General features: G+C 41.7%; 1 protein-coding gene across 2 annotated transcripts in view; it reads right to left on the bottom strand.

Annotated features, from left to right (window-relative positions):
• The window catches only part of lsp1a (lymphocyte specific protein 1 a), a 44,860-nt gene that overhangs the window by 14,293 nt on the left and 10,602 nt on the right, over window positions 1-19,965 (bottom strand). The window contains exons 2-8 of one of the 2 annotated variants that reach the window (XM_011475749.4): window positions 15,836-15,982; window positions 10,119-10,482; window positions 7,959-8,098; window positions 6,412-6,652; window positions 6,171-6,308; window positions 3,983-4,026; window positions 506-587 (exon numbers count right to left, since the gene is read on the bottom strand). In XM_011475749.4, coding sequence (XP_011474051.1) covers window positions 506-587; window positions 3,983-4,026; window positions 6,171-6,308; window positions 6,412-6,652; window positions 7,959-8,098; window positions 10,119-10,482; window positions 15,836-15,982 — 1,156 coding nt within the window. The remainder of the gene's footprint in view (window positions 1-505; window positions 588-3,982; window positions 4,027-6,170; window positions 6,309-6,411; window positions 6,653-7,958; window positions 8,099-10,118; window positions 10,483-15,835; window positions 15,983-19,965) is intronic. The other variant, XM_011475750.4, reaches the window with a different exon arrangement.

Raw genomic sequence — 19,965 nt, 5'->3', positions numbered from 1 at the left:
TAAAGCCTCGATATCATACCATGATATGCATTATTTGAAAACTTTAATGTGCCTAACACTTAAAATTTGATTAGCTACTAATCTTCCCAGAGGAACAAGAAACACAAAGCCACCAAGAGTTTTATCACACTGTTCCACAGTACAATTTCAACAATAGAATAAATAAATGCTGTGCAGTTTCCACAAAGAGAACATAGAGGCTTTTATAAGATTTATGTAAGTAATATATTTTTCCTTTGAGTTCCATTATGTCTTAAATAAAAATTCATCAACTTTGTATGCAGGCGCAAAAAAGTAAATAGCAGTCATAGATTCTGCAAGTTGGTAAAAATCAAACTATGAGATTTCCTGGATTCTTTTATTTCCACTCTGTTTCTCAAAGTTAAAGGGTTGAACATTACAGACCAAACTCAGCTTTTAAACTGGGACAACTTGCAGAAACTGACCGACAAAATCATGTTTGCTCTGCCGTCTTATGTGTTACAAAAGTGACAGGACGGCTCACCTCCACAGCACTGGTATACTGCTCCAGTTTGTCATCAATCTTGGGCAAAAGGATGAGAGGCTGCATCTTCTTAAAGCTGTTACTATTTCACATAAAAACAGAATGGAATTACAGTCATTTCTTAAAAGACTTTGAGATTCTATGTGACCCAAGCCACCATTTAAAATGTGACAGGCAGAGTGCCAAAACAGTCTCCTTGCTTCAAGTCATTGTTTTAAAAATACAGTAGCATACTTCTGAGGATTCATTTATGATCCAACCCTACAAGGCCCAAAGGAAGTAAAGAATAGAATAGAACAGACAGTATGCAGCAATATCTTCAAAGTGAAGAAAAGCCATCTTTATGCATTTGTTTCCCTGAGATATTTCTAAAATATGGAGTGATATTTCTGCCACCATGTTGCACACAAAACTTTCTAAGTTGAACACACAAAACTTTCTAAGTTTTTTGCTCAAAATTTTTTTTTTTGCTTTCAAAAACATTTTTTGCGTTTGCAAAACACATTTTTTTATGTGCGTTGTGTCAAATCTCGCTTTTGTCTTATCTTTGATTTTGCTGACTACTTTGAGCGCGACTTAGCGTGATGTGACTGCCACTGTCATCGCCAAAAAGAAATTCGCATGCGTTGTGTGTCATCTCACTTTTTTCCTATCTTTGCTAAGTTACCGTAAGTTTCGGTTTGACGTGACCAACCTGCCATCAAACAGCTGCTGATTTGAAATATGCCGTTTTTAGCCAAAACCTGAAAGACTGCAGTGACAGTTCATTAGAAATTTGCCTTTTTTTGTGGGCAGGACTGTTGGCATGAAGCAACCCCGCCCCCCCGTTCCTTCTTGTCACAGAGAGCTCTATTTGTATCACGCTCTGCCGCTACTCTTCGGCCTTAGCCCAACATTAGCGGTAGAAATACACTTGACAGTGTCTTGATGAAAGGCATCAGGCTTGCCAGCATAGTGCATTTTTTCTTTCTTCAATAAAGTGTTGACTGCACAGGCGGCTGGTGGAAGACTTTGTAGCCTGCAACAGGAACAATCACCTGCAGCTGAATGTCCAGGAGACCAAGGAAATTGTTCTTGACTTCAGAAGAAACCCTGCTACACCTCAGCCCATTCATACAGTATTTAGGGAGACAGCGTGGAGATGGTACAGTTGGGGGTTGTGTTGGACAACAAGCTAAACTGGACCACCAATACAGATCACCTTTACAAGAAGAACCAGTCCAGGCTGTATTTTTTCCATAGACTGATTCATTTACCTCTGCTCCAAACTTCCACACATGCTTTCTCAGTCTGTGGTGGCAAGCGTCCTCCTCTATGCTGCTGTGGGCTGGTGATGGATTGCTGCACATGGATGTTGAACGTTAATTATTTCTCACACACCAAAGTGTGAGTGTTCCAGGGTGAACGCAGGGGGGAGAAGGAGCGGAGCGAAGCAGTGTAACTTTGGTCCTCCTATTTCAGTTTTGATGTAACAACTGAAAGCTTTTTTTAAATTGCATTTTTTCATCTGCTTCTTCCTCACCACAATTGGAATAAAGAAATACTCATAAATACAATTCGGGGCATACATACATCTGAGCTACATTCTCTAGAACCGCTCCAGGTTGTCCAGAATGCTGCTGCGTGGCTTTTAACCAATTCATCCAAGTTTTCACACGTCACCCAGTTATTAATCCAGCTGCACTGGGTCCCCATCTGTTACCGAGTGCATTTTAAAATCCTGGTTTTAACATACACAGCCCTAATAATCAGGCACCGGTCAATAGAAAACACCTTGTGCAGCCGTCCACTCCCAGCAGGTCCCTGAGGTCATGTGACCAGGGTCTGCTGGTTGTTAAGAGAACCCGTTTAAAGACTAAAGGAGACAGAGCCTTTGCTGCAGTGGCTCCATCCCTCTGGAACTCCCTTCCTCTCAGCCTCAGATCTGCAGACTCAGTGTTTTGAAAAGCAGCTAAAAACCTATCTTTTTAAAATTGCTTTTCATAATTCTTTTTATATTTAGTGTCTTGGAGTGTTTTACTGCAATTTACCATGTTTTAGCGTGAAGCCCTTTGTGATTTTATCTTGAAAGATGCTATACAAATAAAGTTTATTATTATTATTATTATGAAATTGATACCTAGCACATCACAACAGTCAACTTGCTCATGATGGTCCTTACACTACAAACTGTCCATCATAGACATTTGAAACATGTCTGTGACATCCTCACAGCAGAACCCCTCCTCCCCAGAGCTGAGCTGGTGCTGTGGCAGACTCCCTGGAGCCTCCTTACCTCATTGAGATACAACTACTGGCATCTGGACAGAGTTAAGCAAAGCCATAAATCACAGCTGTGGAGTGGGAAACGCAAGAAAAATGTGCTCTCTCATGACCTTCTCCATTGTGCTTCTCTTCAGACGGCTGCGTCCTAACGAGCTTCAGGAAAGCAGAGGTACTGGAGAGTTCATGAAAACTGAAAATATTAGTTTTTAAAGTTTTCATCCCAAAGATGTAGACTAAAAAATTCCTTTAGCACTTAATGAAATCTGCAGGGTTAATGTTTATTCAAACCACCAATGTTAATTTCCGATTTCTTTCACTTGGACATGTTTTTTCAAATAGTTCTCTGACATCTCTTCCAAGTCCCTCTGTTATAGTTGCCTTTTAGTTTAGACTTTAATGGTTTGTTAATGAATGGGACCCTGCTTCAGTTCCCACAAAGATCAGGATTGAAAGGATGGAATTCATCTTTTACAGTATTTGATAAATGCACCCAGCTGAATCTTTACTACCATCCCTTATGCTGACCTTTTTTTAGCGTGTTGGCCAAGACCAGCATTCAAAATTCAAAATCAGATTTCATATTTTTCTCATTCATCACAGTATAACACCAGGTCCATATGTTATCATCAAATAACATTTGTGGTGTTCAACAAAGGTGGTTTCATGCTGGCACACAATGCTGCTGCTTTATAACCATTGCAAACATCAAATGTGTGAAGATTTGACCACAACATGGTTGTCAGTCAGTGCGAGGAATTACATCTACAGAACAGCAGAAATGTTTGTGTCATCTGACACTGAGATGTATTGTTTTAAGAAATTATCTTCTAATATTGTTCTGATGACATTATGCATCCTAACGCAGAAAAGGGTCATTATGTACATCTGGCTAAGAGTCCTTTCAATGGATTCCACTCCTGAGAATGACTCACTGCTCCAATGTTTTATAGTTTTAGTCAGAAACATTGCAAAATATTGAAAAAAATGGCCAGCATGAAGTAATCTCTGGATCCCTCTGTTGATCCTGCAGTCAGATGTTTTCATCCTCTGATGTAAACATGGGCTTCTGATGGAACTTTTTTGGAGACCAGCACTGCTGGAATGATCTTGTTTTGAGTCTGGAGAAACTGTCCTACAGTTTTCACCATCAGGAGGTCTATCGTTAGTGCAGATGAATAGACAGGAAAAGTGTTGAAGGCGTGTGCTGTTCACCTTTTCCTCAGCGATCGGTTCAGGGATTCTGTCTTCTCTGTGATCTGAAAAAAAGGTCACAGATGATGTTGAGTCATTGAACTTTGGCTTTGCCTGCATCAGCTTAATTGTCAGAAGGCAAACCTGTCAATCACTGTTTGTGGGTCTTTGGAGTGTTCCCAGTGTGGGTGGAACAAACTGACGTTGTGTTTTTAGTTTTTGTTTCAGTTGAAATATTGATGAGTGTATTGATCGGGTGAAGGATGTCGCGTTTGATCCACTGCAGATTTTGGTTCTTTCCTGGGAATGGTGTGTGTGAAAGGAAACACGCTATATGAACAGGACTGTCCAAATGTGAAAGCCATGTTAAGAAGTTCATCCTGTGTGGGCAGTTGGTTTGTCAACAGTCAACACAGGGCAAACGGAATGACAACACAAATTTTGTTTTTGTTCTGGAATAGCAAAGCCAAAATGTACAACGTAAAACTGTAGAGTAAACTTCCAAGAAATACATAATCTCAAGCTTATTCATTATGTTGTTGTTGTTGTTGTTGACCTTGCGGTACATCCCATCAGGGGTTGCCATAGTGACTCAGCTTGCACTGATTTTGGCAGAGAACTTTTATGCCGGATGCCCTTCCTGAAACAACCCTGTAGTTTAAGGTACAGGAATACCCAGATAGGCAGCATCGCAAAGGTTTCGACTAAGGCCATATCAGTTTATATAATTGTATTTTCGTCAATTCAACAAGCTGTACTACAGATTTGTCAGGATTTTTTTTCTTCTGGTTAGTTCTGCCTGAATAAGTTTGACTTTAAAACAGAGAACATTTGCAAAAATGTGCAAATGTTTAAAAACACATGCAGTGTCATGCACTCAGAAAAATGAACCAGAGCAAACCTCCTGTTCAAGTTTCTCTGGTAAGGTCATCACCCCAAACACAGAAAACAGTGAAGAGGAGCTCTACAGCAGAGAGCACGCCAAAGCCAGAACACGGCAAGAACATGCATTGTGGTAGAAACTCACAGTAAACACAGTGAAGCCAGGACATGCTGGCTACAAACTCACACCTTTCGGCTTATCCTGTCAGCTGTCATCACAGGTGGTTTGGCAGAGAGTTTTCATGCCAGACACAACCCTGAATTTTCAAGGCACAGAGAGACCCAGATCAGCATTAGTGCAAAGGGTCTTGCCCAAGGATTAGCCCTAACAACCCACAGCCCCTAACCCTAACAATCCACTCTGGAATTAGCTCATTGCAAATCCCGGAAAGCAAACCCTGTTTTCCTGCGTGACAGTCCTACACCCAGCTGCTTCTTGAAACTCAAACACTTTCAGGCAGAGACCGAAGCCATCAGCTGTAAAACAACAGACACTACAATTAGCAACAGTTCTAAGTATCATACTGTGCTTCTACTGATAGAGCAGCTCAACTCTTGGAAGCAGTCATTCCATTCAGTTCAACAATGGCGGAAGTCTTTAGCTTTGGAAACTGAAAGGAAAGTTACTGTGGAACTTTGTTCTATAGGGAGCAAATCTTGATGTCATAACTGGGTAAAACTATTGGCCCAGGAGCAAGATGAAGGTAAGAACTTCAGCTTTTTCTCATCTTAATCACACACTAAAGCTGAATTTGAATTCTTCCTCTATCCCTATGGTTTTTCCCTTTCCCTCCAACTGTAGGGGCATCTGGAGGGGTAGGGTTGTCTGAAATAGTTTTTTAGGGGCTAACGCTCCAAGCCCTTCGCCGTTGAAGGTGTTCTGTGTCGAGCTGTGCTGCAGAGAAATAACATATTTCTTCACATGGATGTGCTCTGAAGCACAAAAGTTTACATGTAAAAGTACGAAGGGACTTTTTCTTTAAGCATTACCTTTTTAAAGTTATGAACCGATGCTGTTATGCATTTTCTGAACGCTAGTAGCTCCATGCTATAACGTAGCTGACTGGCGAAAATTGATGACGTCATCGAGTTGGAAAGATGATCCAAATCGGAAGACACTGTTTTTCTATAACTCTCCGTACAGAGGGAAAAATGTAGAGGGTAGAGAGAAGCCGGAGGGGTAGGGGAAGAGTTCAGATTCGGCCTAAATCACCTCCCCATACTTAAAGGTTTTCTGTATTTTGTCAGAAAAAAGGCAACAGTCTGAGTCCAGTGTAAGTGTTCTGTAGTGCAAGCACCACAATGAGACAGCAGCAGAAGCTGGTACCCTTTGAGTTGAAACTTTGGGGCTAATTGGACTGAATATTTCTTCCCCATCAATGCTGGAAGTGCTCAGGGTCTTCATCCTTTCAGCTGCCTCCATCCTCCTCTTCTCAATCTCTTCCTTCATCCGTTTCCTTTCGTCCTATAAGTTTATTCAAAAAGCATTTGTCATTCATACGTAAAGTTTCATCTGGGAAAACTTATCAAATCTGGATTTGATTGGCCAGATAAGAATCTATGCTCACCTCTTCCTTGGCTAGCCGCTGCTGTTCCTCCTCTTCTTTAAAGCGCTCCTCTACCTTTCGGAGTTTCTGCCTCTCCTCTCTCCTCTTCTTCATCTCCTCCAGCTCCTGTTCAGCCTCAGCTTGTCTCAGTTTCAGTTGTTCCAGTTCTTGGCTCTCTTTTTCTTGGAAGCTGTGGCGGATCCTCTCCAGTCGCTGTTCCACCTCCTGGATAGCCTCAGCCTCCTCTGGCTCCACGTTCCTGCTGTATTCATACCCAATTATATAATAATGCAAGTGTTCACATGCAATCTGTGGCCTTTAGAACAGTGTTAATTGACTGTGCTCTATTAGCATTTCCGAGAGAAGTAGCTAAAAAAGTACTTTAGTGATTTCAAAGGAGGGGGGCCCCAACCCCAGGGGCTGCAGACCAGGAGTGGTCCATGAGTCACTTGGTACCAGACCGCAAAGAAAAAAAAACACAACTATTATAATTTCCTTTTTATTTGTTATCTAATTCAGAAGACAGTTATATTTTAACTATCAGCTTTTCTCCACCACATCCGTCTATGACTCATGCATGTCAAGTGGCTCGCCTTGGTCTGTTACCTTCAAAAACTGTGACCGCTACAATGAAACCCCCAAGCTAGGCAAACTTAACACAGAAACCCACCATGAAACGTATTTGGAAAGTTTCTTTGTTCAGAAAAAAAGCCAATGAAGAAACAGAAAAATAGCCTTCAACTTCAGCTGAATAAAATAATCAGCATTTCACAGACAAAACCAGGAGTTGCACTGAAAATATGGATCGTTTGCAACGGTTGTTCCCGCTTACCAATCCCAAACTGCACAATATGTGGTGACCAACGGTGAGATTACAGGGAAGCTGCTAATAAAGTTGCATACAAGGTGGATTCTCATTTGTTACTGTGTTTTTAAAAAATACCAGTTTTGTGATGATTTCATAACATTAGTTATGTCTATCTGCCGTGCAGGCCAGTATGTGAAAATTTGATCTGACATTAAACTGGTCCAATAGAGGAGACAATTTATTTAACGTATTTTGGGAGCAAGGAAAGACCTATAACTTCAGAATCAGCTCCAGCAAAAAATAAAAACAATAATGTATTGTTCACTGGAACATAATACCACTGGTGTAGCTGACCAGGTTGATAGGAATTTTAGTTTAAAGGAAATGCTCTCTAAAATTAGCTTGAGGTAAATAACAACCACACAAGTTTAAAGATGTCGGCAACACTCCTGAGGTCACCACCAAAGGCCAGAAATCCTACTGACAGGCAGATTAGAGCTCTGGGCTTTCTAGGAAAAAAGCCTCATGACTTCATGCTGTTCTGTGAAAAAGGTCAATTCTGAAGAGAGCTGATTCTTCTTATATTTGAACAGCAACAGGGATAACACAAACAAAGGGCATCGTCCTCCCTGATTTTCCGATATGACAGCTGTACTCTAACAAGGATCAGGTGCCTTCAGCAAATCCACCAAGACAACAGTGGTGGAAAATAAAAAACAACTGGTAAGTGGTATAAACGGAAAAAAAGCACAACACCAACCTGCTTGATCTGTTTGCTTTCTTGAGGTGTGACATGACTTCATTGGTGGGGCCGTGCCCGTTGAAGATGCCGTGTTTTAAATCCTGACGAAGGAAAGCCTTTGAGGTGAAGGGGTCTGTCATTTGCAGTCTTTTCTCTGTCTATTCAAGTGAAGATAAAAGGATCTTTTCAGCAAAAGTCATCTTTACTTACTTTTGGTCCCTACAATTAGAAACTTTTGAAAAAAAACACTTTTCAATATCTTAACGGGAAGGATCTAAGCTTCTGGCTGACACACTTTCTCTCCAAGGTCTAATTTAATAAATATGGTCTGACTCAAATCTCTTATATGTGAAGAAGTCTACTACTTTGATGATGTGAAAAATTATATGTCACATTTTGGGCTGCATTGAATCTTTCTCAGAATCAATAATGGAAATAAATGGTCTATATTTTGTAAGCCTTTTATAGAAAACAAGATGCATACATTGATAATATTACCTTTGGCACTCTAAAAAATTTTTTTTTAAATTAAATATTCGTTATTTGCTTGAGTTCTTTTTCAACCCAGAAGTGAAGTGACTTGATCTCGGAGGCCCCACCCTTTCTCTCCTTGTGGGTGCCGCCCATTTCATGACGTCAACCTAGAGCTAGCCTCGGCAGTGTGTCTGCGTTTCTCCCACCAAATCAAACGACATCCAAACTTTTGCGAAGATGGATGTGCAGATTGTGCACAGAAATGAAAGTGTTTAGCCGATCAGCGCTCGCTCGGTGGAGAATATCTATGTCAGCGTGTGAGAACCAGCTTGTTTTGGTGGGTTGGGAGGGGCTGGTGCTTTCCAGGAATACTCAGAAATGCGTGACTGGATCAGAACGCAGCTTTGGTTTTTTTTTTTTGGTGAGGAATGAACACTACAACACACTTTAAAGCTCAAAACATTAATTTATACATGATATAGGCCCTTTCATATAATTTGTTGCTTTGGTTAATGCAATTTTTGGCAAATGCTGAGTAATAAATAAGAAAATAAAGGTTGGGTCAACAACCAACTTCAATTTTGTTTGATTTTTGTTCCACTTCTTTCTGCCACATTTGCAAAAAGCAGTGTTCATAACGTCTGATGCACATGAATAACAGTGCCATATAGTGTCTCTGCGGTGTTTGAAACTCCTCAGTAAGTAAACATACACTTTGCTAACATATTAGCTAGTAGTATTCCAAGAAGTTATGATCTGTCTAGTGCTCCCATTAGTGTATTCAAATTAAAGGAAATATATTATCTAATTATTGTTGTTTCAGTCTGTCTTTAGATATTCTGAAGAGATTCAACAAAGCACTTTCTTGTGAAAGTTGTCTCTGATTTGCAATTTTTGAACTGAATAGAATTACTGTGGTAAAAATAATTTAATTACTTAATGTTTTAGGGTGATAGTTTCTCCTACATTTTATCTTAGCTGCCAAATCAAAAGAAAAGAATATGATTCCCTCTGAAATCCGAACCAGAGGGAATCAAGATTAATCAGCTTGAACGTAGGTGGGATTTGTTCCTTTAGTTCCTTTTCTGCTCTCTCAGAGTAGCTGAGAGAGCAGAAATTAATTTGATGTCTTAAAAGTTGGCCAAATCAATCATTTCTCTACATTTTTTTAACCCTTGTGCTATCCTAGGCACTTTAACATTGGGAGTTGGGTCATCTAGACCCACTAGACAGTGCTCTGAACCTTTTTTCTTCATTGATTTGTGATCTTCACTGGTGTCCATGGATTACATGAAATCTTTCCACCTTTATCCACCTTTGTCATGGCAGGGAGAACACGTCAAAGTAAGGGTGGGGTCATCTAAGATAGCACAAGGGTTAATGTTGGAACAGTGGAGTTGGACCTTGAAATGATCTGAATTTCAATGAAAGTGTTGACTCAGGCACATTTTGATTAAGTTCTTGAGGTGGAGCTAAACTGCTATTGTTAAGCTTGTACTTTTAAACTTCCTTTCTGTGGGGTTAGCACGGGATGTAGTGACATCTTGTGTCACTGCTGACTGAGCAAACAATTTCAAGAAACATTAAGCACGCAAAGTCGATCCCAGTTCAGTTGAGCTGCAGTCATGTTTAAACTGTGTTTAGTTTTATTTTCAGTTAGTACATTTTCTAATAATTCAAATTTGATTGTTGTACAAACCGTACCTCAGATTTTGGCTTCTGAATCTCTTCCTGTCTGCTTGGACTCAGCACTTCTCTGTTCTTTTCCTTCTTCTCCATCCTCCCTTCCACATCATCTTCCATCCTCTTCTCAGTCTCAACTCTGTTATTCAGGATCTCTCCCTCTTCTTTTCTTGGGAGTCGGCTTGCAGAAGCAGCATGGATGTCAGTGGTTTTTGTAGGCTGAAGTTTGTTGAAGAAGACTTCTTCCTTCTCATCCTGCACTTCCTGGCCTCCCAAATTGAGCTCCTGCAGACACTGCTGCCTCCGTCTCTCTCTGCGTTGAGTCCAGTCACTGAAACCCTCATCTTCCTCCAGGGAACTGGTTGGTTTGAAGCTCATGTCAAATCTGAGGATGGAAGATGAAGGAACGCTGTATCAAAGAGTCTGCTTGCTTTTAAATGAACACAAAAAGGTAAGAGACATTAGACATTTACTAAAAAAATGATGTTGAAATGATGTTGTCACTACAGTATTTAAGTACTTTGACCAAAACTGCACTACATCTCCCAGCAACCTCAGTGCACACTTCCTGGATGCCACACACCTGACTTTCATTTACTTAATCAATCGCAGCATACCTAAACACTGTACTGAGCCTCACTCATTGCGAAATATTGTTTGGGGCCACTCTGCCTGCATCACCAAGCGTTTTACCTGGATCTGATCCATCCAGCAGACGGTAAAGACCCGTACAGGTAAAGACCCGTACAGTTTAAGTTATTAAGAAGGGGTGGCAGACCGCAGCAGCGTGCTCGCTACACGAGCTGCAGCTGGATCTGGCGTGTTGAGACGGGGGATTATCTTTCGACCAACTCATCACCATAACCACCTGGTCATGGCCTTTGGTCTCTGTAACATCCCCTCTGTATTCCTGTCTTTCGTTAACAACATCTTCCGTGACATGCTGCAACGCTTCGTTGTTGTTTACATCAACGACATCTTGGTTTACTCTGACACGTTTGAGGAGCACGTTGCGCATGTCCAGCAGGTGTTACAGCGGCTGATTCAACACCATCTGTATGCCAAAGGGGAGAAATGTGAGTTCCTTAAAACATCTTCCGCATTTGTGGGCTTTGTGATCAGTGCGGGGGGCTTGGCAATGGACCAGGTCAAGGTGGAGGGGGTGCTGCAATGATCCTAACCGACCGCAGTGAAATAGCTGCAGCCATTCCTCTGGCTCACCAAGTTTTGCCAGCATTCACGGCTTCAGCACAGTGGGGGCTCCTCTCATCTCTCTTCTGCAGGGTGGCAGCTGGTGAGGCATTCCGGACGCTGAAACAGTGCTCTACCCAGGCGCCCATCCTCCATCACCTGGACCCAGCCATGCATTTTATCATGGAAGTGGACGCCTATAACACAGGGGTTGGAGCCGTGCTCTCACAGCATCATGGTCAACCAGCTGAGATTTTCCCATGCGCCTACTTTTCCCGGAAACTTAACAACACGGAACGGAACTATGACGTGGGCGTCCGGGAACTGCTGGTCCTGAAGGAGGCTTTCTCCGAGTGTAGTTATTGGCTCAAAGGGTCGGCTCAACCCCTCCTGGTTCTAAACTGACCACAAGAACCTGGAGTACATAAGGTTTGCTTGAACCCACGGCAGACACTTTCACTTCCAGATCACATATCACCTAGGGTTCAAGAACAGAAAGGCTGATGCGCTGTCTCGTTTATATAACACGTCTGCTCTCGGACTTGAACCCGATGTGCCCTTATCACTGATGTTAGCTCCTGTATAGTGGTACATAATGACGGAGTTGTCTGAAATCAATGCCACAGAGGCTCCACCACCATCCTGTCCGGCCGATAGGGTGTACATTCCCCAGTCTCACAGGCAACGGGTTCTCCAACTTGTGCACAACTTACCTGCAGCCAGACACCCAGGTATGGCCAACACACAAGCCTTAATTGCAAATTCCTTCAAGTGGCCCATGCTGCAGGCTGACATAGCCCAGTACGAAACCCGATGTGCATCCTGCCAAATGGCTAAGTCGTCTTGACAGCTTCCGGCCGCCTCCTGCATCCACTGCTCATACCACGACAGCCCTGGTCACACATGGATTTCATCACTGATCTATCTTGTTCACGAGGTAACATTACCATCCTCTCAGTTATTGATTGCTTTTCCAAGTCATACCGGTTGATTCCTCTGCCTAAGTTGCCCACAGCTCAGGAAACGGCGGATCAACTGATCAACCACGTGTTCCGACACTATGGCTTTCTGGAGGACATTGTGTCAGACCGTGGCCCCCAGTTCACCTCATGTGTGTTGTGTGAAATGTGTAAGGCTCTGGGCAATAACTAGAGTCTCACCTTCAGCAACCATCCACAGTCCACTGAGCTCCTGAGAGCAGCCCATTCTTTCACAAATGTTTGTGAAAACAGTCTGCATGCCTGAGGGCTTGATTTTAAAGGGCCAGACCAAGTGATTAGGACACCTTATTCTGATTGTTTGGATGGGGGAGCCAATACTTTTGGCAATATAGTGTATGTGCAAATAACATCTGCTGAAAAAATACTGCAGGATAATAAATGGAGAACTTTAAAATTTTAGATTCGAAATCTTTGTAACTGAACAAAAGTTTTATATTTCCTCTATTTAGGAACATGATGACATGGTAAAGTTTTCACCTTAGGGCCTAAAACTAAAAGAAGATAACTTTGACACTAAAGTCACAGAGCATTTGTCTAGAATAGGACATGCAGAGTTAATTTACACGTAAAGGTGAGAAGAGTGCGTGAATTAACTGTGTGTGAAAGAAAAAAAGCATGTGCCATTGTGTTGGTTGTGTCTCTTGTGTCAGTCTGTCTGGGAGCCACGCTAAACCACTATACATTTTAAATTCGTCCTTGGCCCAAAATGCAAGGAAGTGCATGGAAATAATGCTGATGTGAAATAGGAATCACAACCGGTTGTTGGACAAAATGGCAAAAAAACAACTCTGAGCGTCACCTCCTGCATCCTCCTCACACCAACCGCTGTCATGTCCTACTTCTCTACATCCAAGAACCTCCTCTTTGGACTTCCTTTAGACCCATAACCCTTCCTCACTTCATCCTTACTGATCTTTGCTACTTCTCACTACTCAACAGTTATCTGTTATCTCCAACATTTTCTATACTCATCAGATCTTCAAAGTTCTCCTTCCATTTTTCCATCCCATTTGTACAACCTGTCAACACATTTCCATCTATGTCCTTGACCATCCTAACCTGCTGCACATCTCTGTTTCTCTGTCTCACACGAACAAATCCACCTGTCTCTCCTGCCAATTGCCCCTCTGATCCAAAGTAATTAAAGTTAGTTTGGCTTCTCTGAAAGCTAACAAAAAGGAACAATCCTGGTTAACTAGATGGTTACCCTGCCTGGACTGTCTTCAAATGATCATTCTGAGAGAATTTGGGGTCACAGCTGTGACTCTGTCTGTGGAAATCTTTGCAATTAAGCATCTGCTCAGGAAGGAAGAAGGCATTTATGTTTTGTTTCTTTTAGTTTTAGTGAAAGGGTGCAGTGAAACACATTTGAGATGTAGCAGACTTGGATTTGTTCCAGTGTCTCCCTTTTCACATTCTTTGAACATTGTGTAATAAGGAGGCAGAGGATAGCTGCCCCCCCCTCGTGAAATAGTTAGTAAATGCAGAAATCCACAAGCATATGGTGAGGTAGGAAGGGTGTGTGTGGGGGGGCCAGAAACATGGTTGCTATCCTTAGTAAAACAGATTGTCTGCACATGAAGTCAGCGACCTTCAGAGCATTTAGTCAATGACGTGATCGCTCTCACAGTGATTAATCCACATTCCAAGTGTTTCATGCAGAGGGAATTTACCCACATTCGGGTGTTGGGTTTTAAGGATCGGGGGGGGTCCAAAACTGATTTCCACATGTTTAGCTGAATAGCTTCCATGCGGTGGAGATCCTCTCCTGGATCTTGCTTTCAGCTGTTTCAACCAAGCAGTTGACAGTTCCTCAGAGTTTTATTCATTGTCAGTGTTTCTGAAATATCAATAATTAGAACAGGAAAAGCTTCTCAGACATTGGACCCAGCTTTTGAAAAATGCGTGGTGTTGTTTTTACAGCTGCATGAGGTTTATGGTCTGGTCGTTGTTTTGTAATGGTTACATTTTTCTGTTACCTAGTTAAGCCACCAACAAAAGTTTTATTTATTTTTTGTGTAGTCCCCTGAAAGGTTTTACCTTATTTTCACAATTGTTCAAGACGACAGCAGGATGAACTTTCCCTCTAATCTTGATACAGCAACCTGTCTATTTTACAGTCTTAAAACAGACAGACACACATTTCAATTTCTTTGTTTAGCAGAGATTAGACAACAATGGTGCAGAGTTAGCATTTCACATCAGGATTTTGTTTAGATAACAAGCACAACTTCCAGGTCTCTATATGTTTTTTTTTTTTTTAGTATTTTACTCCTACATGTCTGAAGGATAACCTCCAGTGTGTTCTGACCTGTGACGCATGCAGCTAAGCTTCTGACCCTATTCATCTTTCACAAGCAGTTTAGATAAAAACAGGAATCTAACCCAACAGTAAAGCGGAGAAAAGCTGCTGTTGAAGCAAGAAAGCACTGATGGAGTGAGTTGACCTTTTCTGAAATTTCTTCAAATTGTAACATTTTGGGACAAACAAGAGGATAAATAAGATGTTGACAGAAAGTCTCGTTTTTTCTAAGGAACATTTGTCGACTGTTTTGCTGTGTTTGGTTATCAGCCTGTGCTGGAGCTATGGAGGCATTCAAGTCCTAAATTAGATGGAGGGTGAATATGCTGACTAAAGGCCGTGTCACACAGCCATTACGTACAATGTGTGCTTATTGCACAGATGAATACTGGTTACATATGAAAAAGTGAAAAAAGATGTGGTCTTTACATTACATTTTCATAGATGTATCAAAAATGAACCATGTTAAGACCATGGAAGAAGTAAAAATAAACCAGGCAAAGAACATGCAAACCCACGCTTCATTGATTTTCTTCACTTTGACATTCAGAGCACTGAGCAGAAATCACATCGCCATGGTCAGCACCTGCCACGGGCCCTCGCGCTGTTTTGTTTTTTTATTTGAAAAGAGAGCAAGAAGGGCCCGGCGTGCGTCCAGAGTCGAACCCGGCCGCGTTCCTCACGGTGCGGGACACCGCCCCACCGCCTGGACAAGCCATACAGGGGAAGCAGGAGACTCCCACTTGGTATAGATTGCTGGATGAGTGAAAGATCGGCCGATTTATATACCCATCACACAATACGCCAACCATGAACCGTGCATGATTATTGCACAGTTTATGCTATTCATTAGTGACACATCCATCAATTACAGAATTTTAACCTGATTATATATAAAAGTTATATATCTGTGGTACATGCATGACATGTCATGGAAAAGCACAAATTTGCATCTACATCTCACAAGACTTTATAATTGCATATTAACTATAAAAATGCATGAACTGTGTGAGTCTCAACTGACCAAAAATTCCAAACAGCTCAAAACCAAATTTAGGTAAAGACCCGTCAGCCAAGACGGGCATCTGAGCACAATGATGAATGAAGGCTAAAACCTGTATTTACTTATATCAGTCATGCATCACGAAAGACTGAAACTTTTTACTTGGACAATGCGCAAATTGTAATTATTGGCAGTGTGACAAAAAAACCAAACTCAATCTTTTCTGTCTTTCATCAATCACCTGTTCTCTCCTGCTAACACCTCGCTGTCGGGGGATGATTCTCCAGGGGTGGAGCCACTGCTTCTTCGGTGTAAAGCCTCCCGGGCTCTTCGACGGCGCTCTCTCTCCACCTCTTCAGCGTCCTCGATGCTCCTCTGAGCAGTCAGTCTGGATAAGACAGGACAGATCTCACTGAAGGAGGGCAGGTGCACAAAGTTCACTGCGACTTTATTCTGTCACTAATACAAAGTTTAGAGGACCAAAAGCCTAAATAAGGAGACTTCACATCCAACCTCCCTCTTAAAGCAGAAGAAAATCATGCAGGCTTTATCCCACAAGCTTCAATAATCCACTAACAGCCACAGAGGACACATCCTCTGTGCTTACAGCCATCTCTCAGACGTACAGATGTTGAGGAACATCAGCATCAGTGGAGAAACACTGACAGCTGTTGGAGAAGCCGTTGAGCCGCACGCTCGGGCCTCTTGTGAGAATCACAAAGTTATGACCGAGGAGACAAAGACAAACGTTAGATCTGAGGTGCACAAACCTGTTGATCACAGAGAGACAGCAGCTGTCAAAGCTGCATGGAAGTAACAAAGATAAAGCTTATTTAGTCTGCTGTTCCTCAGTGGATCAGGAAGGTTTGGTCATGATCATCTGATTTTGAACAGTTATTGAAATGAGAGAGAAGGAAACAGGTGAGCATCAACCATGTAATGTGAGGCTTCAGTTATCTCACCCAATCGTCTTTTTAAAGACTGCTTCATTAGTATTTTAACTTTGATGTTTTTGTGTGGGAGGAATAAAAATGACTGATCAGACTTATTTACAGCAGTGGTGAAATATACACTATAGAATGTAACTTCTTAATTCTTTCAAACTCCAGACAAACTTTTGGTTTCTTTATTACTCAAATCTCTCATTTTAGGGCTGCGATCTCAGTTTTTTTGCTGGCTGTAAATGTTGTTTCATGTTGTTTTCATATACCAGATGGGTTCAAAAAACTACTACTATTTCCTGTGACAGACCATTGGAAATCCTTGCAGGGAGCTTCCTCTGTCATGATCTGGGTTTTTGACCCCTCTGAGCATAAAACTGGGGCGTGGAATGCGGGAACCCCTTTCTTCTAAAACAAGTCATTGCTGTTGTTGATGTATCTTTCTTGAGGATCCAAAGCTCTTTGGTGAAGCCAAAGAACAGAAAGTGAGCCATATTTGCACTTTTCTAACTACTGCTGCTGCGAAGAACATGGGGAATTTCTAAAGTGAGACTCCTGACAGTTGAATGAGATGGGTGACATCGTTGTCATGTACTTTTATGGGATCTTGATTAATTGCTGTGGGAGCAGGCAGACTCCTGAATCACTCAAACAGATCTAGTCTTCGTGCTGAATCATGAATCACCGAATGCTCTAATGCTAGACAGAGGAGTAATCCGAATGAGCAGAAAAACAGCTGACTCAGATGATTTGGTTCTCTGACATCATTCCTGTCAGTTCTAAACAATAGATTCAAAACTAGGTTAGTTTAATTGTGTCTGTTGGACACTTCACCTTAATGCTGGTTCTTTCTTTTTGTTATTACTTATATTTAAACTTATTCTATAGATTGTTGTATACATACTAAAATTTTGCTCTGCTCATAATTCAAACACTGCACCTGGTCTGTGTACCTGTTCTTCTCCTCTAGAGCAAGTATTCTGACGGCTATGAAGGCAGCACAGATCCCCTCTTTGTCTTCTTTAAATTGAGTTAGTGCTCATCTCATTCCTGTCTCAAAGGGGCATCTCATAGGCCAGCGGGTCAATAAACTCAAAGGTCTACTGAAGTATTGAGTTACTAAGATTTGGCCTCAGATTTATCACTAACCCTGCTTAGACTCCATCTGTTCCTCCTGCTGTACTGATCTTGAAAAGCAGTATAAAAAGAAGACAGATGCAGCAACCCTCTAAGTGTTTATTGGGTTGAAGGTCTTCTATCTTCTCAACTTTCAATTCTGGGTTCTTTAAATTCACTCATACAGCATTAGCTCCTTCAACTGAAAACCTTGTGCCCTTTAGTTTTTGTGTTAGGGGAAGAAAGTCACCCAAGAAGAAGAAAGGGAGGGAGTGTTGTCTCTGCCTTTCCAAGGACCTGTAGTCTTTCTCTAAACGTTAATTTATTCAGAAGGCGTGAGCTGACATAGAAGTGGAAGCTACCACCAGCCACAGATCCACCTGTACCTGTACATTACAAACAAGGAGTCATGGGTCTGAAAGCAACCAGTCGACAGAAAAACTGCTTCATATTGACCAGCATCCTCTCTTTGTGCACAGTTTCATTTCTCTGTCAAAGCCAGAGACACAAGAGAAAAAGTTAAATGAAATGAGAGGAAAGATGGTGGTTGTGAGCCTGAGCACACCTGGATGCACATCTGCTCGGTGTGCCACCAAACTCAGGCTGGAAAAAAAAGGAACTGAAGGTGAGGAGACTCTGTTCCTGAAGCCGTGAGAGCAGGAGATTAGCAGCGGTCAGTATTCAGGCCCTGACCATTCCTGATCTTGACCGATGTAAAGTTCTGTGATCTTGAATGGGTTGAAACGCTTGTACGGTCAGGGAGCATTTCCACTGGTTGTTTTGATTCATATGCACCAGAGTTGGTTCAGTCAGAATGGAATTGGATGGCCCAGAGAACAAAAACTGGAAGCAAACCAAAGAAAACAAATGATGTGAGCACCACAAAGAAAGAAAGAAAGAAAGAAAGCTCTGATTACAAGGGTAACAGAGATCATCTCTAATTCTATATTTCAGACGCAGTACCTGAACAACTCATACAGTCAATATTTATGTGATCCAAGGCAGCAATTGTGAGGAGGATCACTGGTGTTGTCCTTCATGTTCCCTTGAGACCCTAAAGGTCACCGAATGTCTGCATTCAGATGAAAGCTGGGCTCTGGTACAAACTTGACTCCAGCTGACGAGTGTGACGTCAAACAACCGAATCCTCATTTTCTAATCCCTCAGCTAAGAGTTACCAAACTGAGATCTAAGTGTGCACAGGTAACCAAACATGCCTACAGCTGTGGCTTTTTACCCAAAACATCTGAGGTAATGCAGGTGGGAATGGATTCCTGTGTTGCAGTAAAACTGTAATTATGACTGACACCACAAACCTTGTATGAGTTTATAAAAGCTGTTGGGGTTGCCGTAGTGTGGGTTGGTCAGGTGTTGACGTGTGGACGGTCGGAGCTGAACTGCTCTGCCCTTTCATTACACAGCAGGATTCCGTCATACTTGGCAGCAGCTCAAACATCTGCTTTGGCTGAATGATTCTTCTCCAGTAGAGAGATTCGGAAAAACTGAGATTACATCAAGTCTCCTCCTCCTCCGTGTTTTTTTTATTTTGCCAAAGAAACTGTCTGGACTTTGCCAAGAAAAGGTTACCGATAAAATGACAAATTCTTCTCTTCGTGGCAGAGCAAAGGAAGTTTTTTCAGAAAATTGAAATTTGTTTCAAGACTGAACAGGCTGTCTAGTTGAATGTGTCCTTTTTTAACGGCTGACAAAGTGCCCTTGAGCAAAAGCAGTCACAAAGAGTCTCATGAGGTGATAAATCAACATTAGGGGCAAACATGTACGTGTTCAGGTGTGAAAAGTAAATGTATTTAGTTGACACAGACGAGCTGCAGCTCATGAAACTGTCACAAATGCAGTTTCCCAGTTTAGAGAGATGGGCCATTGTAACAGAAGCTGGGGGGTGTGGGTGGGGGTTCACACACCTCAGTATCAGGACTCCCACACTAACTCTGCTGGACCTTTTAAACTCTTTTGTTTCTTTTTTTTTTTTTTTTGCTACTGTAACTGGCATTCATGTTAAATGAAAATCCGAAACAGAAGAACAAGCTTTTATATTTATTAAGAATTAACTGGAAATGTTAAACACCCCTGGCTGTAATTTTTTGTTTTTTTTACTGTTGTGTAGCACTTTTTGATTTTTGTCTGAGGAAGGTGCTATGGAAACAAACATTTGCTTACTTTACTTTACTTACATTTTGTGAGTACTTAGGTTGTCACCATGTCATTTCTTTTTCACACAAACATTCATTCAGTTGCCATTAAAGCAATGCTTAAAAAAAAACGTCACATAGCGCCTCAAGGTTTGATTCCTTGA

The sequence above is a fragment of the Oryzias latipes genome, chromosome 6, assembly GCF_053564925.1.
Source record: "Oryzias latipes strain Hd-rR chromosome 6, Olatipes_Hd-rR_3.1".
NCBI lineage: Eukaryota > Metazoa > Chordata > Actinopteri > Beloniformes > Adrianichthyidae > Oryzias > Oryzias latipes.
This window is presented reverse-complemented; position numbering and strand designations above follow the sequence as displayed.